The sequence below is a fragment of the Eretmochelys imbricata genome, chromosome 23 (assembly GCF_965152235.1).
Source record: "Eretmochelys imbricata isolate rEreImb1 chromosome 23, rEreImb1.hap1, whole genome shotgun sequence".
In the NCBI taxonomy this organism is placed as follows: domain Eukaryota; kingdom Metazoa; phylum Chordata; order Testudines; family Cheloniidae; genus Eretmochelys; species Eretmochelys imbricata.
The window spans coordinates 5046713-5070602 of record NC_135594.1 but is presented as its reverse complement, the minus strand read 5'-3'; the positions used below and the strand labels follow the sequence as shown (position 1 = coordinate 5070602).

The 23890-nt window shown below is 51.6% G+C and overlaps 1 protein-coding gene across 3 annotated transcripts in view; it reads right to left on the bottom strand.

Moving 5' to 3' along the window:
* Window positions 1–400: 400 nt before the first annotated feature.
* SLC1A5 (solute carrier family 1 member 5) overlaps window positions 401–23890 on the bottom strand; it is a 33281-nt gene continuing 9791 nt past the window's right edge. For 2 of the 3 annotated variants that reach the window (XM_077840235.1, XM_077840237.1), the window contains exons 2-8: window positions 12787–12829; window positions 11532–11618; window positions 10322–10488; window positions 7519–7752; window positions 6458–6652; window positions 4081–4215; window positions 401–3100 (exon numbers count right to left, since the gene is read on the bottom strand). In XM_077840235.1, coding sequence (XP_077696361.1) covers window positions 2863–3100; window positions 4081–4215; window positions 6458–6652; window positions 7519–7752; window positions 10322–10488; window positions 11532–11618; window positions 12787–12829 — 1099 coding nt within the window. In that variant the 3' untranslated portion in view covers window positions 401–2862. The remainder of the gene's footprint in view (window positions 3101–4080; window positions 4216–6457; window positions 6653–7518; window positions 7753–10321; window positions 10489–11531; window positions 11619–12786; window positions 12830–23890) is intronic. The other variant, XM_077840236.1, reaches the window with a different exon arrangement.

Here is a 23890-nt window from a genome sequence, read left to right as displayed (position 1 = left end):
CACCCCACTGCTGGAACAAAGGGGATGGAGTCTCTGCCCAGGTCACACAGGTGATAGGCAGCTGGCACAGGCTAGCCCAGGTGGGAGCATGCCCCTGCAAAGCCCTACCTGCATTACTGCAACCTGGATCCGACACGCATGTGTGGGCTGGGGGCATAGCCGCTGGTTCTTGGAACTGGGATGCCCTAGGATTATTTCTGAGGCAACTGCAGAAGAAGGGGTCTATCCTTCTGGGGAATTGTGGGCAGGCCTTGGAGGACTATCAGCAGATACCCCCAGCTGTGCTAGCTGGCCCAGCCTTAAAGAAAACTGGGCCAGAGGGTTTTGTAGGTGGCCGGGCTAAAACCTAGGTTATCTGCACAGCCAAGGACAGCTGCCTCCTTCCTCTCTTCCCCCCCCCCCCCCCCCCCCCCCGGAAGGAGGCTGGCTGAAGGCCACCGTGAAGCTAAGGCAGAGGTCAAGAGGCCCATGCTACAGCCCAAAGACAGTCTCACTACCGGCAGCATAGCAGCCACTTGCTTGTGCCTCTAGAGCCGGCTCACCCAAGGCTCCGGTTTCTTCCCTCACCTGGAGTAATGGTCCTGTCTGCCCTCGGTTGGTTGCCATGGAGACAGCTGCCAGAGGAACACCTGGCACAAGGCCACTTGAGGCCCTGAAGTGCCTGTTTTGTGCCAATGTCCCCAGCAGCGAGAGCAGCATTAACCCCCCCAGCAAAGGGAGTTCACACAGGGATCGGCCAGAGCCTGTTCTCACCAGCGAGTGGCTTGGCACCGAGAGGCCTGGCTCGAGAGGGTGATCTAGAGAGGAGCTAGTCCGCAGCAGCTGCCCACGTTTGCCTGGCAGCAGGAGCGCCCTGGGTGGAAGCAAGGCTGCATGGGGCTGCTAACAGGAACCAGACCCTGGTGGATGGTGTGAGACTCCGGCACAGGCCGGGCCGCCTGATTAGCAGCTCAGATTTCTTCTTCAGAGAAGGAAGGCGGCCCAGAGGATGAGGCTCTCCCAACTAGGCAGCACCAGCCGAGATTTAGCAGAGAACCACAGCCTGCAAGCAGACATGGCACACTAGGCAGCCCTGGCATCTCCCAGGAACGTCTCGGTTCTCCCAACACCCCCCATTGAACCCTGGACTCAGCCCTGAGTTGAGGGATCCTTAAGGGGCAAACGAAGGGCCTCCAAAAGCTCAAGTAAAACCAGCGTTAAAGAGCCAGCCTGAGAAACGGACACACCCACCCCCTGGCCTAGGGAGGAATCAGCCAGAGACACTGGGTCGGTAACAGCACATGGAGCCAGCAGAGCAAGCAATCACATCCAAGATCTGGCCTGGCCCCAAGCTGGCCAGTATTGCAAACACCCTCCCCTCTCAGATCTTTAGAGGGGTCTGGTATCTTCTCCCTGCCTGCCCTCCATCTGTTTAAAACGGAATCGGACCTTGATGCCAAGAGCTAACCCATCCCCCCGCTTGCGATTCCTCACCCCAAAGCCTCTTTGGGGAAGATATGACAGAAATTCAAACGGACCAACCCACTGGACTGAGGCTGTGGCCGAGGGCAATAGCTTAGCTGCTACCAGGGCCCGACAGCCCCCAGAACGGCTTGCTCGGGGCCAGAACAGAACAAGCCATTCGCCCCTGAGAACAGTCCCAGATCAGAGCCCCACATGGCTGGTCGTGGCACAGGCAAGAACAGCAGGTTCCAGCTGGCATCGGAACAGCCCTGCTGGATTTGGGTCTACAAGGCTAAGGAGTGAATGGGGCCAGAGGAACCGCAGCCTGTCAAAGCTTATGCTGAAAAGCCAGAGGGTTGACACATCAGCAGCGAGCTGTAACCCTTGGCTGGAGTGTCCAGCCCAAGAACCAGGGCTTGGAGTCAAATAATTGAGGCAATGCCTAGCTGGGGTGTTGACATACAGGCTTCCCCATCAGTCCAGGATCTGTCCCATCCCCTTTTCATGGTAGATGCCACGTGCAGCCTCCAGTCCATTGGTGCTGTCTAAGGGTTCCCTCCTCTCTACTCTGGAGAGACCAACTAATTCGCATCATTTAAATAGCAAAATAAATTACATCAGCCTGGCTGGAGCTACCAGTTCTTAGGACACCAAGAGACCGTGGGACACAGACACACGACTCCACACCAACATCAGCGCTGGCTCCTCCGGGACCAGTGTGACGGACAGGACTGCACCACAGCAACACAAACAAAGGCACAAGCTGTTCCACCACCGAGTTGTAACCACATGGAGAGAATGGGGGAGGGGGAAGAATCTCTTGCAGGGACTCCCAGCCGGAGCTCTGGCTAAGCTAGAATATCAAGTCTTTCAGGCAAGAAGGAGAGGGCAGAGGTCAGGAGGGGTCCCCGAGCCAGCTGGCCTCCACTTGAGCAGCTGAGCGCATGACAGAAAATGGTGTTACCAGTCGTTCAAGAAATGCCGGATGCTTCAGCACATTTAAAGCGCAAGGAGGCCAGTTTCGGTGCTTGCTTGGTCCAGAAAATTAACAGGAAGGGGGCAGGGGTGGGAGGGCAGACAGCGGAGGCTCAGAGGCAAGGAGTGATTGAAGAGGCCCCAGTCCTGTCTGCAGCCAGCATCAGGAGAATGGGATCCACGTAGAAAAGGAATAAGGGGTGGGGCTGGGAACCGAGCCAAGATTCTGGCTCCCTGAACACAAGTCAGATCGGCAGGGGGTCACTCTAGAGGGGTGTCAGAATTGTCTCGAGCTGATCAGCCCTGCCACAGAGACTGCCTCGCCCAGGGGGTTCAAGGCTTAAGAAAACCAGAAGTGGCCGTTTCTGCCCCAATTAACATGTCTTTAAAAAGGAGCCCTAAAAAAGGAAAAGTCTCCGACCAAGGCCACGCTCCGGGCGCTGATTACATCACAGACTCCTTCTCGCAGGAGCCAACGGCAGCCAGCACGACGGGCTCATCTCTCTTGATCAGTGGGGAGCCCTCCTCCTCACTCGGAACCTTGTTGGGGCCCAGGGCCTCAGTCTTGATCTCCATCAGCTCCTCAGCTTCAGCCTTCCCCATTGTCCTCTCTGTGTACACCTGCAGGAGGCCGGCTCCGAAAGCATCTCCTTCCACGTTGAGGATGGTGCAGGTGCGGTCCCTGAATAAACACAGGAGGATTGGTGGGTGAGCAGACAGGTGACAGCAGGGAGTCAGAAACTGCTCCCCAGCACTGAACCAGGGGAAGGCGCTTCAGTGCCACCAGGAGATGGCAGCCCAGTGCTGCCACAAAGCCCCTGCCCAGCAACCTGGAGCCCTTCCCGCAGCTCTTGACCACTTGTTGGGCTGGATGCTGACTTGGCACGACAGTGGCATCTGCCACCAAAGGATTTCTGGAGCAGGAGGAATCCTGCACCCCACAGGATACGCCCTTGTGCCCCAGGGCACGTCCCATTCAGAGTCTAGGATTTGCTCTGAGCTGGTCCCACTCAATCAGGCTTTTTTGCTGCTAGGCCTGGGGTGTTCAAACATGGGGAAGTAGCACCGAGCCCACTAACCAGGCCAACTAATTCCCTAGCTCAGCTTGGAGACGAGCCAGCATCAGCCTCCTTGTGCTGATCATGCCCATGATTGAGACACTCTCCCCCACCACCCTCCCTCCTCCCCTCCCGCGCCTGGTTACATACAAGAGCAACCTCGCAGGCATCTGCCCAAAGGCTGCTCTCGTTGGCGATTAACCCACGCACCCCCTTGCTTCAGCTGCCCACTGGCAAAGTGGGACTGCACGTTGGAAGCAGGGGAGGCTGCATGGCAGGCAAACACAACAACCGTATCCTTGCAGAAGCTGAGCTGCAGGCCAGCCAAAGGAACGGCCCCGTCCAAGTGGGGACTTAGCCTATGGGGAGTGCAGCCTTGGGTCACTTTGCCCAGGGCTCTCCCAGTGCGAGATTGCTCTCAGCTGGTTTAACTTGCTCTGCTGAGGCTGCAGAAACACAGGGGGGCCCCAGGAAATGGATTTCCATAGACCCAGCCAGCCGGCCTGTTCCAGACAGGTGCACTCACTGAGCCCATCAGACGGATCTGTCTGTTCTACCCTGTACAACCCGCATCAGTGTCTTTGCCCCTCTGTCCTGCCCTTACACAAGCCAGTCCACAGCCAGGATGAGGGAGATGTCGCTGGTGGGCAGCCCAACGGCTTCCAGGATGATGGCGAGGGTGAGGACGCCGCCGGCAGGGATCCCCGCTGCCCCCACACTGGAGGCTGTAGCTGTGACGCTGCAGAGCAGAGAGAGGTCAGACAGGTCACCCGCGCAGCAGGGGTGCTCTTACGTAGCACTTTTCACTGGTGGATCTCAAAGCGCTTCCCAACCTAACTCACTTAACCACACAAACCCCCTGTGGGGCGGGACAGGGCTCTTATGGGGAAACCGAGGCACAGAGGGGCCAAGTGACTTGCCCAAGGTCTCACAGTCTGTGGCAGAGCTGGGACTTGAACCCAGGTCTCCCTAGTCCTTGGGTAGTGCCCTAACCACATGATCCTTGAGTTAAGGAGTACGTGGCAAACGGAGGTGTGTCAGCACACACACACACGTCCATTCCTGTGCTGTCGTGGCTGGAGCAGGGGCTTGGGTCCTCATCCTGCCTCTGCCACCAATTCAGTTAACTCGGGCAAGTCACTTCCCCTTGTCCTCACCCATCTGTGAAAGGAGGACAGCCATCTCCCTTTCTAGTGCTCGTAGGCCATGATCCTTCCTAGGACTGAATGCAAGAAACACCTTGGAGTGGGACTGTCACACAGAAGAAGAGCTTATACGTGTTCCCTGGGGACATGCAGGTAGATTTCAGTCTTGCTCCTTGCCTTTTCTCCAGCCCTGACAAATGCAAAGGCAAGACGTGGGGGGTCAGACCAGAGATCTCAGCTGTTCTTGGGGCAGAGAACCACCTTTGCAACCCCCTCAATTGCATCAACAGACGGTGATGATGCAAGCACAGTGTAGGACGCTATGAGGGGGCAGAGAGCGCATCCATTCCTGCCCAGGGGAGAGAGGAGAATTAGGAGCAGGCAGAGCTAGCAGCTTCCTAGTTATTCTTTCCACGCAAAGGTGATGCTTCTGGACAGAGTCACATGGGATCAGCAGCAAGAGAAGTTACAGAAGAGCGGCAGCACAAAGGGGCCGTGGGGAAAGCAGGAATTGCATTCACTTGCGCCAGGGCTCTGTATGGCAGATCCCCACAGGGACAGGAAGCCACTGTAAAGATCGGGGGGGGGCAAGTGACTGGGTGTGGGTCAGCAGGGCTTCAGTGGTGCAGCGCTCCCCAGCCACGGTGCAGTGTGGCAGGGCCCAGTGGCAGCGGGTTCAGCCCCAGAGGACATTGCCGGGTTTGAGGAGAGCAGAGGTGCACGGTCAGATCAGAAATTGAGGGTCAAGGCAGGACCCCAGCAGGGGGCTTGGCAATAACCTGCCAGCACTGCTCAGAAAAGGGACCTCCCAGCAGCACGACCAGCCAGTGACAGGCCCCATGCCAGCCAGCAAAGCCAAGGACAAAGCGAGCTCTTCCCCTTCCACCCACTGCTGGGGAGGAACGTGGGCAGCATCTCCCGACCAAGGAGGAAGCATCCAGCTCTAATGAGCCATGGGACAATCATGGGACCCTCTGATCACTGACCCTCTCATCACCTTGTGTGATCTGTACCGGATGGATCAGTGCAGCCCCGCACTCAGAGTCAACAACATATCCCAGTCTGACTCAGTGCCCACACTTGGGGTGGGGGTGGGGAGGGTTGTTCAGGGTTGGGGCAGCACAGCTGGGTGAAGCGAAAGATCCAAAGGCAACAGCTCATTTGTGCCCCAGCAGCGTCTGCACTGGGGAAACGCAGACACAACCCAGGCGTGAAGGCCACCTTTTAAGAGCACGGCGGGGGGGCAAACCCCTGGACTGGCAAGACCTGGGAGTTCTGCTGAGGCAGGACATCCAGCCTTCAGTCCTGGCCTCTTAGCTACTAACCCTTGTAACTCGCACTGGTTAGTGCCAGGGCTCAGCTAGTCATCACTGCGCTCAGTTATAAAACAGAAGCGGAGACGATGACCCACCCCGACCCTGCAACTTCCTGCCATAAGCCAGCGTCACATGAATCTCTCCTGGTCCTGGCAGCAAGCTCATGACCACATTTTTCCTATGTGACGCCGGCCAGGAGATTCCCAGTTTCCTGCAGAAAACCGCAAGAGGAAGGGGAACAGCCAGGCTGGGCCACACAATGGGGCCTAGCAGTTAGATCAAGAACCTGGGAGTCAAGGACTCTTGCCTCTGGACAGAAGCATGGTCTTGTGATTTGAGATGGAGACAGGACTCCTGGGTTCTATTCCAAGCCCCGCCACCTCTTGGCAAGTCCCATTACCTCGCTGTGCCTCAGGACCCCACTCGCCCCTTTGTAAGCCAGGGCTAATATCCAGCCCACCTCTCGGGGTGGGGCAGATTCTGTGGCTCAGTGTTTTACGCCAGAGGCTTCCCCACTCACAGGATGGTGATGACCTGGATGAAGTTGAGCGGGATGTTGTTCAGCTGGGCGATGAAGACAGCCGCCACACACTGGAAGAGGGCAGCCCCGTCCATGTTGACCGTGGCCCCGATGGGCAGGATGAAGCGACTGATGTGCTTGGAGACGCCGTTGTTCTCCTCAACGCACTTCATCATCAGCGGCAGTGTGGCAGAGCTGCGGAGAGATCAGAGTGTGTACGGTGAGTACTCATGCGCCAGCCCAGCGAGGCCTCAAGCCGGGTGTGTATGTAAGGGGAAGCAGCCCCCCCCCGACCCCGGGGAGGGACCAATGCAGAACTTCCTAATAGATCCATAAGCAACCTTCCCTGTGGGAGAAGGGCACCCACAGGCTATGCTAGAAATGGGAAACAGCCCCCACCAAGTTTGTTACCTCCTTGGTCTAAATGCAGCGGCCAAAGCCAGGTGCTTCACAGGAGAATGAATGCACTTCACTTAACAGAAGCAAATTTCTTCCTGATCCCAGTGAAGTGTTTATGCCCTGAAGCCCAAGGATGGAGAGCCCTACTTACTGCAGCCTCCCTAGGATATGATTCTACTACCCGGAAAAACCTGAGTCCTTTTCTTGACTCTTAAAGATACTACACTTGTTAGTATCATGCAGCAGTGAGTTCCGCAGGTTAACATAAACCACTACAGCTGTCAGTTAGAGTTGCTGAGTGACCAAAAACCCAGCAGGGGTCAATGGGAGTAGCAACAGCCCAGGACTGCTGAAGAGGAGGTAGTATTTTCCTTGACTTTCAGCATAATCAAGCACGGTCTCGGGTTCTTATATCACACACATAGGTTGTTGGGTTCAGTGTGCGAGCAGCGGGGCGGAGTTGGGGTGACGAGGTCAGACTGGATAAGCTGGTGGGCCCTTCTAGCCTTGGACCCTATGAAGGGATCTTCTAACAACCCCAGTATTCTACCACTCTCTCTCCTTTCCAGGCTCAGCAGCCATCCCTGCTCTGATGGAAGCCTCCCTAAGAGAGGTTTACTCAAGCCCCTAAGCGCCTGTGCCCGCAGCTAACATCACAATACCTGGAGGAGGTGCCAAAGGCAGTGGCCAGCGCTGTGAAGATGCCCCAGAGGAACCTGTAGGGGTTCTTGCGTGTGAAGATGAAGTAGATAACCGGGAGGAGGATGAAGCCATGGATGAAGTGCCCTAAGACACAGCAGCAGATGTACTTGCCCAGGCTAGTGAAGAGCACCACCACGTCCTCCATCTCCACAATCTTGCCAGCCACCAGGAACATGATACCAAGGGGAGCGTACCTAAGGGCAGGAGAGACCAGTGAAGATAGGGAAACCCCCCTCAGCCACTATGGCAGGACAATAGTGCCAGCCATTTGCAATCAACGGCCAATTAACACCTCCAAGAAGTTGGCAATTATCCTCATTTTGTAGATGGGAAAAGCCAGGTTAAGTGTCTTGCCCCAGATCTGCATGCAGTGGCCAAGCCAGGATGAGAACCCAGAAGTCCTGTCTCCCAGACCCAGATCCTCAAAGGTATTCAAGCTCCTAACTTCCCCCAAAATCTGGGCCCAATCCCTTTTTTAGTTCATGCTACCTCTCATAGGTCAGGAGGAATCCCCATCTCCTGAAGGAAGTCTGCCCAGCACATGCTGCTTGGAAGAGGAGAGAAGGTTACATCAGAACGGCCACACTGGGTCAGACAAAGGGTCCATGTAGCCTAATATCCTGTCTTCTGACAGTGGCCAATGCCAAATGCTTCAGAGGGAATGAACAGAACATGGCAATTATCTAGTGATCCATCCCATCATCCAGTCCCAGCTTCTGGCAGTCAGAGGTTTAGGGACACCCGGAGCACAGGGTTGTGCCCGTGACCATATTGGCTACTAGCCATCAATGGACCTATCCCCTGGCAATGAGTTCCACAGGTTGACTATACGTTGGGTGAAGAAGTACTTCCTTTTGCTTGTTTTAAACCTGCTGTCTATTAACATAATTGGGTGACCCCCTGATTCTTGTGTGGTGTGAAGAGGTAAATAATACTTCCTTATCCACTTTCTCCACACCAGTCATGATTTTACAGACCTCTCTCATATCCCCCTTTAGACGTCTCTTTTCCAAACTGACCAGTCCCAGTCTTTCTAATTGCTCCTCGTATGGAAGCTGTTTCACCCCCCTAATCATTTTGGTTGCCCTTCTCTACATCTTTTCCAATTCTAATATATCCTTTTTGAGATGAGGTGACCAGAACTGCAGGCAACAGTCAAGATGTGGGCGTACCATGGATTTATATAGTGGCAAGATGATATTTTCTGTCTGATTACCTATCCCCTTCCTAATGGTTCCCAACATTCTGTTCTCTTTTTTGACTGCAGCTGCACTTTGACGTTTTCAGAGATCTACCTACAATGACTCCAAGATCTCTTTCTTGAGTGGCGACAGCTAATTTAGACCCCATCATTCTGTATGTACAGTTGGGATTATGTTTTCCAACGTGCTCTACTTTGCATTTATCAACACTAAATTTCATCTGCTATTTTGCTGCCCAGTCATTCAGTTTTGTGAGATACTTTTGTAGCTCTTCGCAGTCTGCTTTGAACTTAACTGTCTTGAGTAATTTTGTATCATCTGCAAATTTTGCCACCTCACTGATCACCCCTTTTTCCAGATCATTTATGAATGTGTTGAACAGCACTAGTCCGAGTACCGACAGCTGGGGGACTCCGATATTTACTGTGAAAACTGACCATTTATTCCTACCCTTTTGCTTCCTGTCTTTTAACCAATTACCAATCTATGGGAGAACCTTCCCTCTTCTCCCATGACTGCTTACTTTGCTTAAGAACCTTTGGTGAGGGACCCTGTCAAAGGCTTTCTGAAAGTCCAAATACAATAAGAGGACTCAGCAGGGCAGGATCCCAGGAGAGGTGGATAAGGAGTCCAGCGATAGCCAGGAGGACTTTTGCTGATCCTTACTGTCCACTCCTCAAGCCCAGATAGAGGATTCTATTTATTGCCCTTTCCAGTCCAGACACGCGAGCGTCAGACCCTTCCAGAAGCAAAGAACCCCATGACCCACTAATGCTTCCCTCATTCAGCTAGGGAAAAAACCCTCATGATCTTTCCACTCCCATCTCACACTACACCATGGCATTTCCAATACAGCAAGTCATTTACCCATCTTCCAACAGTGGAGAAATAACAGGAACGTCCAGCTGCTAAGGAGGCGGCAGAACTGGGTGTAAGCACCAATGCATAGCGACCGCTACACCCGGCATATTGGCACACTGGGAAAGAAAGTGCCAACAACCGTGTCCAAGAGCATCTGCTGTATAATATTACACCCCCGGCATGTGTCTGACTGGAGGCCAGCAGAGCAGGGCCAGGTTCTATTTGTGGCTCTGCAGATGACTGTGCCACCTTGGACGAGTCACTTGACATCTCCCTTTCTGTAGTCAGGCTCACATCCAGTTCTCGAAGGGCCTAAGAGCAAGGCACTAACTGTACGTACTGGAGAGTGAGCCCAGCTCTTCCAGAGTGAGGATGTTAACGAATTAGCACTGAGCCTAATGGAATGGTTTCCATGTTAATGAATTAGCACTGAGCCAAGTGGAATGGTCTCCATTACAGCATAGAATCGCCACACAGCTGTATCTGAGCAGCTTGGTAGATTCCCATCACTGGCTCATCTAGCCCCATAATTATCCCCACAGGCCTTTGCATCGACCCCCAACAGCTCTGGCTATCTGCCCAGGGCGACGCACTACAGGAGACAGCCTTATCGCCAAGTTACCAGTCACTGCCCTCCCCCCCCCCGCACTGAATCACCCCCCTTCTCCCGCAATGGGTGCAACTAGCTGTCCTTTCATACCACATGATCCAGGCGACCAGCACCATGGTGGCTTCATTGAAGGAGTTGAAGAAATTTATCAGGATCTCCCCTTCGGGCCCAAGCTTCCGCAGAGCGATCCCAAAGACAATGGCAAAAACCACCAGACCCAGGATGTTCATCCCTTCCACCTCATCTCCCAGGGGAACCTGAGCAAAGAGGTCAACATTTGTCACCAGAGAAACAAGGTAGCTCAGAGAAGACAACAGGCCAGGGAACAGAGAAAGGCTCTAGCTATTTGTGGAGGCTTGACAGGCATGAGTTTGGCAAGAAACGAGAGCCTTGTAGAACTTTAGCCATCAGTACTTTAAGGTCCAAGAAGGCTGGAGAACCTGGAGAGGTGACCTCCCTGCATTTGTGAGACACAGACACACGTATTGCCTGGGTCTTGTCTTTGCAATCCTCTGCCCAGCACTCACACTACTGAACAGATGTCTGTACAGCCATGAGCCTCCATGGCAGACCATGCTGGGTGGCATCTCTAGGAATAAGGGAGATGGTCTGGATAGCATTTGTGAAGGCTGGCATCATAAATAAAGAGACCTTCCACGACCACTTGACCAAGGACAAGGGGGAGCAGTGAGAATAGCCTGTTCTCGGATTCATGTTCTTAGAACGTGCCTATCAGTCACCATCCAATTTTTAAAAATACGGGGCTTCATCTTTGGGAGATAGTACCTTGTCTGTACTAAGGGGGCCTATCTAGCTCTCCCAGGGGTTCCTTGGACATGGCTGGGAAGGGAACGTAGCGGAATGCAAAGCCTCTAGTTCTGGGAGACTGCTATGTCCAGGCCATGAAGAAGGTCCCTGCAATTACGTCCTATTCCTGAGCAATGGGGAAGAGGCCGATGGAGAAGGCACCAGCAGTGTCCTAATCACAGACAAGGAGGGATTAGGGTGGGGCTGCAGAGTTCCCACCTGGACAGGACTCTTAGCCCCAAGTCGCCTCCAATCCAAACAAAGACAACAGTTTAGCGGATTTAGGTGGTCCCACCCCAACTGGGCCTCACCACTAACTGATCCAGTATGGCCAGCCTAGTCTCTGGCTCTGCTGTAAAGCAGAGGCCTCCGTGTGCAGCTTCTGACAGGGGGTTGGGATGACAGCAATTTCACCTGCTCCCTGTGTTCTTAGCAGCGGGGATCAGACCAGAGCGACTTGTAGCAGCACTGTTCCCCAAGATGAGGTTCTTACCTTCTCCTCTGTGACCGTTTCATTAAAAACTCCCAGCTCATCGGTGACATTCTTCCTGATCACCACCAGCTTGTAGTGCGTAGCATACTGGAGAGACGAAAGGGGAAATAAACTGCTTCACCCATGTCTTGTGATTAATTCCACATGGTTTGGGGGCCTACAAGATAGGCTGAGATGGAAACCCACCCAATGTTGTTTAATGGCCAACAGGGTCGAGGAGTGTGCCTGCTTGGTAGGAAGTTATAAATCACACAGTACAGTGTAGTGACCAGTTACACTGCAATTACAACTATAACTGCAGCGTAATTGCCACAGATGAATATAACCCAAAGGTTAGCGCTGTGACAGATTTGCTTATGATCCCCTTGTTCCATTAGCAATAACTGCACCTGCCAAACTACATTGTATGTAAACCCTGCAATTACTGCAATGCTTACACGGAGGCCTTCACCTGCTACCCAAATCCTTTAATCAGGTGCTTAGCCACAGAGCTTGCCAGTTCTCAGGTGTACTTTTAGAATCCAGGTGCATTAAATGCACTGCACTGCAAGCAGGCAGAGTTCCCACACAATGGAGAAGGGGTGAATTTACATCCCCATCTGAGATTTGCCTTCATTGTTAACATAATTCTCAGCCTGAATTCCCCCCACCACCCCACCCACCTGAGCTTAGCTCTCCTTTAAGGGCTCTCTCCCACTCTAAAGGGCACACACTGATTGTCCTTTTTTAATCTCAGGAGACCGTCAGATACCATGGCAGACCCATTACAAGAACCTGGAGAGACTGAATGCCACTTGGATCTACCTGATCCTAATTTAGAGTGACAGCAAAACCACCACTGTATCTCTAGAGCAGGCATTATGCACCCAACATCAGGTTCATCGTTTATTCTTTTCCCAGAGGCCCCACTGGGCTAGGCACTGTACAAACATATTGAGGGCACTTCTTGCCCATGCTAAGCCTATGGAAGGCAGTTCTTGAGAGGCAGTGCCAGGGAGCTGGCTGTCACCAACATGCACAAAGCAGGGTACCATCCGTAGTATGAAAATAGGGGAACACGCTAGGTTCCATCTACACTACCCAACTGTAAAGGGACAGTTCTGCCCCCAACCCTGAGGTTATCTGCAGTGCAGGTGACACTAAGATGGTGTCCTACACTCAGACAAACAGCCCAACGACAGTTTCTAGAATGGTTATTAAGGGGAGACCTGCGGGACAAAGCACAGCGCGTGGGATGATGCAGCGAGCCACTTACCGAACGGAAAGTCGCCGACACCAGGTTGGAAGGGAAGATGTTCCTGTGGAGAAGGAAACAGTTTAGCCAGCAAAGCTTCAGAAAAATACAAGGTCACTAAATTGGCCCCCTTCGCATTAGAGATCTCCGAGCAAACGCTTGTCTATACAAGAAAGTGACACCGATCTAGTATGTTCACTCTAAGTACCCAGAACTAACTGTATAGAACTGAAGTACACAGCACGGAGCTGTTATGTCACCTTAAGGCACAACCCTTGTTAATTACTGCAGTCACACAGCTCTGCAGTTGTTCAAATGAAGCAGGTAGCATTCTGGTGCCAAGTTCTGCCGCTCACCTCAATGCTCTAGAATATTTCTCATGGTGCATTGGGGGAAGCCTCCCAGAACCTAGAGGAATTCTGGGATTTGGAGAAGGAGATCTGAGAAACACCCATGATTCCTCTCCTAACATCCCATAATTCATCTGTATTTTGCCAGTGCCATTTTCGAACTGCTAATCAGGCTGCCCTGGGGACACACGGAGCACCGTGGCCATGACAGGATGAGGCATGTGTATTGGCAGTCACTTAGCTGACAGGTTTGGATGCCGCAGCGATACAGCCACTGAGGGGGAGAAGAGGAAATCCAGCAGTTACTTCAGCAGGGCATTTAACCGGAACAGCCTTACTGAGTGCAGCACTGTTTTTGGGCTTGGTCAACTAGCACAGACAGAGGAGAGAGGAGAACAGGATAGTGCTGCTGAACGGGGCTGATTAGCAGTAGCTGCAGCAGGCTACGTTCCTAGAGATCTCTGCAGAGCTCACCCCGGAGCAGCAGAACCCCCATGAGAATGCCCCTCCGCGCAGAGAAGTGTGTAGCCATTTGGAACCCACCCCCCATGCTAAGTGGTCTGGAGGTTTTTTTTGGGGGGGGGGGGGGGAAGAGAAATCAACTGCTTGGGCTGGTCTTGTGGAGGCGTGCAAGGCTATTAAGAGGATGCTATTGCCCCAGGTCAAAGTTTGGCAATGCCTTTGCATGGATGGGGGACTGCATGGTACAGGGGCGATTGCTAAGCGATCAGTGCCTTTCCTTTGCACCACCCACACACCCCAGGCCAGAAACTTTGACCAAAATGGTGCTGCAAGGCCTGGCTGATCACTGGGCAAAGTTCATCAATATTAACGGGGGCTGCGGAGCAGCTGCAAAATGACAGCAGCACATGTGTTTGGAAGAGCGAAGGGAAAGCAGCCATGGTACCTAGTAATGCTGGCTATTTCTCTTCATTCTATGCCTTGTGCAGAACATAGCAAACACCCATCAACAAACATCCATGAGCCAGGGAAGAGAGCCTAGACAGGTGGTGGAGAGAATTTCTGAACATTATAGACAACCTCCGAGAAAACATGTCCCAAGAGTTCACGGAAACAGGAGCAATGATGCAACTGTGCTCCTACATTGAGGCCAAGGGATAGTTAGGGGGTAATGAGTATGCTGCAACTAAAACAGTGACGTGTTTGTGCACTGGTTTTATTAGGAACTCAGAGGATGGAGGGATGTTAGGTAAGTGATGTAATCGAATGTTCCAGCCAGGTTGGGTGAAAAGAGCCATTGAGTTAACGAGTAACACCCACCCCAAAAACACTTCTACTTTTATTACAGAAACCCAGACCGTTAACCAAGAACACAGGCCAACAGAACTGTGGCACACTCAGCCTGTGGGGTGCTCACAAGCTCCTGGAGGTGGGGCACTCAGGCCTATCCTTCTGTGGGGAGTTGAGTGAGGTCTTTCCCACACCACCATGGTTCCAATGTGGTGTGTTCCCCAGAGTTGGCAGGGCAAGACATAGGGGCAGTGCTTGGCCTCTGCTACAAAAAAAAAAAAAAAGCTGCCTCACAGCTGTTTGCACGTCCATCACGTCCCTTTCCAGGGACGCACACGCTCCTGTGAGCCTTCAGCCTGAGCCTAGGAAGCCATCCCTCCACCCTTCTGCCCTCCTAGGCTGCAGGCACTGGTTCCCTGAATGTTTCCTTGTGTCTCTGCCTCATCTTTGGCAATTTGAGGTCATTTTATTGGTGCCAGGACCACAGATTACCACAGAATATCAGGGTTGGAAGGGACCTCAGGAGATCATCTAGTCCAACCCCCTGCTCAAAGCAGGACCAACCCCCAATTTTTGACCCAGATCCCTAAATGGCCCCCTCAAGGATTGAACTCACAACCCTGGGTTTAGCAGGCCAATGCTCAAACCACTGAGCTAGCTATCCCTCCCCCTGTATGCACAAGTCATGGGACGCAGCTGCTAAGGGCCATCAGAATGATCACATTTATTCTCCCAGTGCTAGTCCCCATACCAACAATGAGAAAACACTGCTTCTGCCCTTGATTTTGGCATGCCCTTGTAGCAGTGCTGGGTAGGGGGCAGGTTAGTAAGAGCCTGCAGAGGTGCTTATCCAATCCTTATGTTGGAGAACTGGCTTCAGGCCATCTTGTTCTAGGAGGCAATGGGCAAACCTAAGAGATATGCAGCATTGCTATTCCTGAGGATGGCGTCTGCCCAGCTGCTGCAGGAATAGAAGTGAACACTAGCTCTAGTGGGTGTACACAGCCATGAAGTGTGTGTGCTAAAGCACAGTGTTCCCTGGGCCTTCATTTTTTTAAAAAAGTGACCTGCAAAAAAATAAACCTTTACAGCAACTAAATACAAAGGTTAACAGCCCATAGGAAGCGACTGAAGACACCCTGCAATTCTGGAGGTACTCCATAAGCTGATTTTGGCCATTTACCTCATCCAGTTTAACTGTACCTTCAATTAAAGTGCATTGGGACAACCTGGGACCCAGAGCAGAGTTCCTACTGGAGCTGCTGCTACAAGCAGCATAAAAACTGTGTACAGTGTAACCCCCACCAGGGCAACTGGCTGTGGTATTTGCTATTTTATAGCTTTAAGTCTCTGGCACAGGTGCCCTTTTGAGCATGGGGATGATAACTTCTCACTGCCAGTTGGTCTTCTGGCTCTGCTCAGCTTGGCAGAGGACAGCTGGTACCCAGCAGAGAGCAGTTTAACCCCTCCCCCCCCCCATGCATTTGTATTTTAACAGCACATAAAACAGGTACACCTCCCACCCATAGCATCATGAGGCTGGCTGCTGGTAGAGCTCTCCTCCATGGCGGCTTCAGTCAGGCTGCACACATACGGTTCTTCTATGATCTCTGCATGTGCTGTGTCCCAGTTCTTGTCTGCCCAGGAAGACCATGTGGTGTGGAAAGGACCCTAGACATCTTGGGTGTGTGTCATGCTGTCTTGGATGCTTTGCAGAAAACGGCCCTTAAGAATGTCGTCACTGGAGTCCAGTTGCTCCCATTACCTGCCCATGTGATGAGCATTACTGGAAACCCTGTTCTTGTCCATTGCCTTCAGGTACCTCTGACAGAGCCCCTTTGCTTTGGCTGGGCACTGCACTGGGACCAGGCCTGGCAGCGCCCCTGCATCTCAGTGTCTTGTAGCTGTCTGCAGTCCAGTGCCTGACATCGCTCTTGCTGGAGAGCTGCAATCAAACCCAGGTGGTCTCCAGGAGTCCATGTGGAAATGTGGGGCATGAACTCACCCCTACCTGGTACTGGTATGCATCCGATGAAGTGAGCTGTAGCTCATGAAAGCTTATGCTCAAATAAATTGGTTAGTCTCTAAGGTGCCATAAGTACTCCTTTTCTTTTTGCGAATACAGACTAACACGGCTGTTACTCTGTCACCCCTACCTGGTACTGAAGAGGGGCAGAGCTGGCTGCATGCCTGCACTTAAGAGTATGCATCCAGTCAAGATGAGCCCAGAGCAGAAAGCACAGACAGGCCAATCCAGCTGTGAAGCAATGCAGTGTAGGTAGCAACAGGATGAATGCATCCATGTGAACCTTAAGCAGACAAACTGCAAAGTGGAGTTACTCCTGTTCTATACAGGATTCATTAGAACAGCCTGATATACCAAAATAATTCACTTTTAAAAGCCTAGGTAGAGGCAAGGCACTTTAACATTAGCTTGTTTGTGTTAATCTTATGCAAGATCCCTGTTTAGGCAAGCCCCCACTCTCACAACCACTGGGAGCGTCTAGCCATTTTACAAAAGCACAGAGATCAAATGCTTCTAAGGTTGCAGAATCAGCACTGGGGATAGACCCCAGAAGTACTGACATGAAGGCTTCAGACCTGACCTGCTTGCATGGCTTTCCACATTGCTTGCTAGCAGTGTGATGCCCAGTTAGAAAGAGAGCAGGAGACTGCAAAGTCCTCCGTGCTCAGTGATGTCCTTATGAGTTAGGGTAGGAGAGTGGGGGTGCACTCTGAGATGTACTCGCACTGGAGATGGCACCATGGAACTCACATTTGTAAGGTCTTCCCTACCCCAGTGGACTCACTTTACAAGTATTACAGTAGCACAGAGGCCTCAACTGTCTTAGGGAGTCCCCACTGTGTTGCGAGCAGTACCTGTGTCAAGGTTCCTTCCCCACTCTGAACTCTAGGGTACAGATGTGGGGACCTGCATGAAAACCTGCTAAGCTTATTTTTACCAGCTTAGGTTAAAACTTCCCCAAGGTAGAAACTATTTTACCTTTTGCCCTTGGACTTTATTGCTGCCACCACCAAGCATCTAATGAACATATAGCAGGGAAAGAGCCCGCTTGGAAATGTCTTTCCCCCCGAAAATCCTCCCTAAACCCCACACCCCCTTTCCTGGGGAAGGCGTGATAAAAATCCTCACCAATTTGCATAGGTGGACACAGACCCAAACCCTTGGATCTTAAGAACAATGAAAAAGCAATCAGGTTCTTAAAGGAAGAATTTTAATTGAAGAAAAAACTAAAAGAATCACCTCTGTAAAATCAGGATGGTAAATACCTTACAGGGTAATCAGATTCAAAACAGAATCCCTCTAGGCAAAACCTTAAGTTACAAAAAGACAAAAAAACAGGAATCTACATTCCATTCAGCACATCTTATTTTATCAGACATTTAAACAAAACAATCTAACACATATCTAGCTAGCTTACTTACTAAGGTATGTCTACACTACGAAATTAGGTCGAATTTATAGAAGTCGTTTTTATATATTCGAGTGTGTGTGTGTCCACAGAAAATGCTCTAAGCACATTAACTCGGCGGAGTGCTTCCACAGTACCGAGGCAAGCGTCGACTTCCGGAGTGTTGCACTGTGGGTAGCTATCCCACAGTTCCTGCAGTCTCTGCTGCCCATTGGAATTCTGGGTTGAGATCCCAATACCAGATGGGGCTAAAACATTACCACGGGTGGTTCTGGGTACATATCATCAGGCCCCCGTTACCTCCCTCCCTCCCTCCGTGAAAGCAGCAGCAATCGTTTTGCGCCTTTTTTCTTGAGTTACCTGTGCAGATGCCATACCACGGCAAGCATGGAGCCCGCTCAGGTAACCGTCACCGTATATCTCCTGGTTGCTCGCAGACGTGGTACTGCATTGCTACACAGCAGCAGCAACCCATTGCCTTGTGGCAGCAGACGGTATAGTACGACTGGTAACCGTCATTGTCACGTTCGAGGTGCTCCTGGCCACGTCGGCCAGGAGCGGCTGGGCAGACATGGGTGCAGGGACTATATTAGAAGTGACTTGACCAGGTCATTCTCTTTAGTCCTGCAGTCAGTCCTATTGAACCATCTTATGGTGAATAGGCAGGCGATACGGATTGCTAGCAGTCCTATTGTACCATCTTCTGCCGAGCAGCCATGAGATGTGGATGGCTTGCAGTCCTTCTGCACTGTCTGCTGCCAGCCAAAGATGTAAAAGATAGATGGAATGGATCAAAACAAGAAATAGACCAGCTTTGTTTTGTACGCATTTGCTTACCCCCCCTCCCCTGTCTAGGGGACTCCTTCCTCTAGGTCACACTGCAGTCACTCACAGAGAAGGTGCAGCGAGGTAAATCTAGCCATGTATCAATCAGAGGCCAGACCAACCTGCTTGTTCCAATAAGAACAATTACTTTGGTGCACCATTTCTTATTGGAACCCTCCGTGAAGTCCTGCCTGAAATACTCCTTGATGTAAACCACCCCCTTTGTGGATTTTAATTCCCTGTAAGCCAAGTCATCAGTCGCCCCTCCCTCCATCAGAGCAACGGCAGACAATTGTTCCGTGCCTTTTTTCTGAGCGGACGCCATACCAAGGCAAGCATGGAGGCCGCTCAGCTCACTTTGGCAATTAGGAGCACATTAAACACCACACGCATTATCCAGCAGTATATGCAGCACCAGAACCTGGCAGAGCGATACTGGGAGAGGAGGCGACGTCAGCGCAGTCATGTGAGTGACCAGGACATGGACACATTTCTCTGAAAACATGAGCCCTGCCAATGCATGCATCATGGTGCTAATGGGGCAGGTTCATGCGGTGGAACACCAATTCTGGGCTTGGGAAACAAGCACAGACTGGTGGGACTGCATGGCGTTGGGGGTCTGGGATGATTCCCAGTGGCTGCAAAACTTTTGCATGCGTAAGGGCACTTTCATGGAACTTTGTGACTTGCTTTCCCCTGCCCTGAAGCGTATGAATACCAAGATGAGAGCAGCCCTCACAGTTGAGAAGTGAGTGGCGATAGCCCTGTGGAAGCTTCCAATGCCAGACAGCTACCGGTCAGTTGGGAATCAATTTGGAGTAGGCAAATCTACTGTGGGGGCTGCTGTGATGCAAGTAGCCCACACAATCAAAGATCTGCTGATATCAAGGGTAGTGACCCTGGGAAACGTGCAGGTCATAGTGGATGGCTTCGCTGCAATGGGATTCCCTAACTGTGGTGGGGTCATAGACAGAACCCATATCCCTATCTTGGCACTGGAGGACCAAGCTGGCGAGTATATAAACCACAAGGGATACTTTTCAATAGTGCTGCAAGCTCTGATGGATCACAAGGGATGTTTCACCGACATCAATGTGGGATGATCGGGAAAGGTACATGACGCTCACATCTTCAGGAACTCTGGTCTGTTTCAAAACCTGCAGGAAGGGACTTTATTCCCAGACCAGAAAATAACTGTTGGATAACTATAGGCATTTCAACATCCCCTTGGGGCCCAGCCTACCCCTTAATGCCATGGCTCATGAAGCCGTACACAGGTAACCTGGACAGTAGTCAAGGGCTGTTCCACTACAGGCTGAGAAACTGCAGAATGGTGGTAGAATGTGCATTTGGACGTTTAAAGGCACGCTGGTGCAGTTTACTGACTCGCTTAGACCTCAGCGAAACCAATATTCCCACTGTTATTACTGCTTGCTGTATGCTCCACAATATCTGTGAGAGTAAGGGGGAAGATGTTTATGGCGGGGTGGGAGGTTGAGGCAAATCGCCTGGCTGCTGGTTATGCGCAGCCAGACACCAGGGTGGTTAGAAGAGCACAGGAGGGCGCGGTATGCATCACAGAAGTTTTGAAAACCAGTTTCATGATTGGCCAGGCTACGGTGTGAAAGTTCTGTTTCTCCTTGATGAAACCCCCCCATCCCTTGGTTCACTCTACTTCCCCGTAAGCTAATCACACCCTCCCTTCAATCACTGCTTGCAGAGGCAATAAAGTCATTGTTGCTTCACATTCATGCATTCTTTATTCATTCATCACACAAATAGGGGGATGACTACCAAGGTAGCCCAGGAGGGGTGCTGGAGGAGGGAAGGAAAATGCCACACAGCACTTTAAGCACAGCACTTTAAAAGTTTACAACTTTAAAATTTATTGAATGACAGCCTTCTTTTTTTTGGGCAATCCTCTGTGGTGGAGTGGCTGGTTGGCCGGAGGCCCCCCGACCACGTTCTTGGGTGTCTGGGTGAGGAGGCTATGGAACTTGGGGAAGAGGGCGGTTGGTTACACAGGGGCTGTAGTGGTAGTCTGTGCTCCAGCTGCCTTTGCTGCAGCTCAAGCTTACACTGGAGCATACTGGTTTGGTCCTCCAGCAGCCTCAGCATTGAATCCTGCCTCCTCTCATCATGCTGCTGCCACATTTGAGCTTCAGCCCTGTCATCAGCCCACCACTTACTCTCTTCAGCCCTCCACCTCTCCTCCTGGTCATTTTGTGCTTTCCTGCAGTCTGACATTTGCCTCCATGCATTTGTCTGTGCTCTGTCAGTGTGGGAGGACAGCATGAGCTCAGAGAGCATTTCAGCACAAGTGTGTTTTTTTTTTTCTTTCTAATCTTCACTAGCCTCTGGGAAGGAGAAGATCCTGTGATCATTGAAACATGCAGCTGGTGGAGAAAAAAGGGACAGCGGTATTTAAAAAAAAAAGACATTTTATGAAACAGTGGCTACACTCTTTCAGGGTAAACCTTGCTGTTAACATTACATACATAGCACATGTGCTTTTGTTACAAGGTTGCATTTTGCCTCCCCCCACTGTGTGGCTACCCCCTCAACCCTCCCCGTGGCTAAAAGTGGGGAACATTTCTGTTTAGCCACAGGCAAACAGCCCAGCAGAAACAGGCACCTCTGAGTGTCCCCTGAAGAAAAGCACCCTATTTCAACCAGATGACCATGAATGATCTCACTCTCCTGAGGATAACCCAGAGAGATAAAGAATGGATGTTGTTTGAAGGCCAGCAAACATACACTGCAATGCTTTGTTCTACAATGATTCCTGAGTATGTGTTACTGGCCTGGAGTGGTAAAGTGTCCTACCATGAAGGACGCAAGAAGGCTGCCCTCCCCAGAAACCTTTTGCAAAGGCTTTGGGAGTACATCCAGGAGAGCTGCAAATGCCAGAGCAAGTTAATCCTTTCATATGCTTGCTTTTAAACCATGTATAGTATTTTAAAAAGGTACACTCACTGGAGGTCCCCTCTCCGCCTGCCAGGTCCAGGAGGCAGCCTTGGGTGGGTTCAGGGGGTACTGGCTCCAGGTCCAGGGTGAGAAAGTTCCTGGCTGTCGGGAAAACTGGTTTCTCCGCTTGCTTGCTGTGAACTATCTACAACCTCATCATCTTCTTTGTCCCCAAAACCTGCTTCCATGTTGCCTCCATCTCCATTGAAGGAGTCAAACACCACGGCTGGGGTAGTGATGGCTGAACCCCCTAAAATGGCATGCAGCTCATCATAGAAGCGGCATGGTTGGGGCTCTGACTTGGAGCGGCCGTTTGCCTCTCTGGTTTTCTGGTAGGCTTGCCTCAGCTCCTTCAGTTTCACGTGGCACTGCTTCGGGTCCCTGTTATGGCCTCTGTCCTTCATGCCTTGGGAGATTTTGACAAAGGTTTTGGCATTTTGAAAACTGGAACGGAGTTCTGATAGCACGGATTCCTCTCCCCATACAGCAATCAGATCCCGTACCTCCCGTTCGGTCCATGCTGGAGCTCTTTTGCGATTCTGGGATTCCATCATGGTCACCTCTGCTGATGAGCTCTGCATGGTCACCTGCAGCTTGCCACGCTGGCCAAACAGGAAATGAGATTCAAAAGTTTGCGGTTCTTTTCCTGTCTACCTGGCCAGTGCATCTGAGTTGAGAGCGCTGTCCAGAGCGGTCACAATGGAGCACTCTGGTATAGCTCCAATGGTATTGGCCTCCGGAACTGTGTCCACAGTACCCCAAATTCAACCCGGCAAGGCCGATTTAAGCACTAATCCACTTGTTGGGGTGGAGTAAGGAAATAGATTTTAAGAGCCCTTTAAGTCGAAATAAAGGGCTTCATCGTGTGGATGGGTGCAGGTTTACATTGATTTAACACTGCTAAATTCAACCTAAAGTCCTAGTGTAGACCAGGGCTAAGACTCCATTCCTTTTCTGTTCCCGGCAAAAGCATCACACAGAAACAGAGAACCTTTGTTTCTCCCCCCAGCTTTGAAAGTATCTTGTCTCCTCATTGGTCATGTGCCAGTGAGGTCATCCTAGCTTCTTAACCCTTTACAGGTGAAAGGGTTTTTCCTCTGGCCAGGAGGGATTTTAAAAGGTGTTTACCTTTCTTTATATTTATGACAGCCTGCATCTAGCAAGAAGGAAAAGTGAGGCACAGCAGGAGGGAGGAGTGACTTGCCCAAAGTCACCCAGAAAGTCAGTGGCAGAGAGGCGAATTGAACCCTGGAGTCCTGATACCCAAAGCTGCACCTCAGCCACACAGCACAGAGCTTTCCTCCCCTGGGCAACATAACACTAATGGCTACTTCCAGAGATTTTACATGATATCAGGGAGAGGGGATTTCCCACGGAAGAGTCAGCAGGCCCTTTAACAATTCCCAAGGCTGAAGGCAGACCTGAATGATCTGTGCCTCCAATGCAGAGGTACTCTGCTCTGCATTCACATCACAGTCCAAACCCAGCTTCCCCCAGCCTGCATGAACAAGCTTGGCTGAGACACTCCATTACAGGCCAGCACATCCATTTGGGGCAGCAGGGAGATGCCTGCATCCTCTCCACCAGCAGCTGGCCCTAAAACACCAATCCAAACAGCAGTCACATGGGGCCGCCACAATCAAACCCCAGTGATTGCCACATTCCAACACAGGACTGGCACTAAAGGGAGAGACTGCATTTTGCCAACAAGAGAACTATCCTGATCCAAAGCAAACATGGCACAAGCCCAGCTCAGCCCTAGCTGGGAGGGGTGTGTGTAGGGGACTGTATATCCAACCCCACATTGGAAGGGGCTTACCCACTGCAGAAGTAAAGGGAGTATTCAGGCAGGCTCTGGAAGGGGGAAGTATATGGCTGCCATGTTTGTGATTCTCTTAAGGACACAACACCCCATCCTCAAGTTACCCAAGGATAGGAGCCAGCTTTCCTCTCAAAGTGCAGCCAGTAAGTACCAAAAGCAACAAAAGCTCTGCAGACTCAGCTGTCATGTGCCTCCAGCTAATCCTGCACAACAGGGCTAGTGTAAGCCTTCCTGCCCCATTCCCAGAGTGCTGCCACGGACTGCATTAGGTGTCCGGTGCCCAGTCACCCTCCTTTATGCGGCTCCCCACCCAGTCTCAGAGCCCAGCATAAGGGGAAGTGTGATCACCAGGACTGTGAAGTGTTCTGCACATGTACAGAGCTCTACTCTAGCACTGTGGTCTCCCACAGCAGCTTCCATCCTCCCCATGGGATTGAGACAGGCAGGAAAGGCACATTCATGACAGAGCTCTGTTC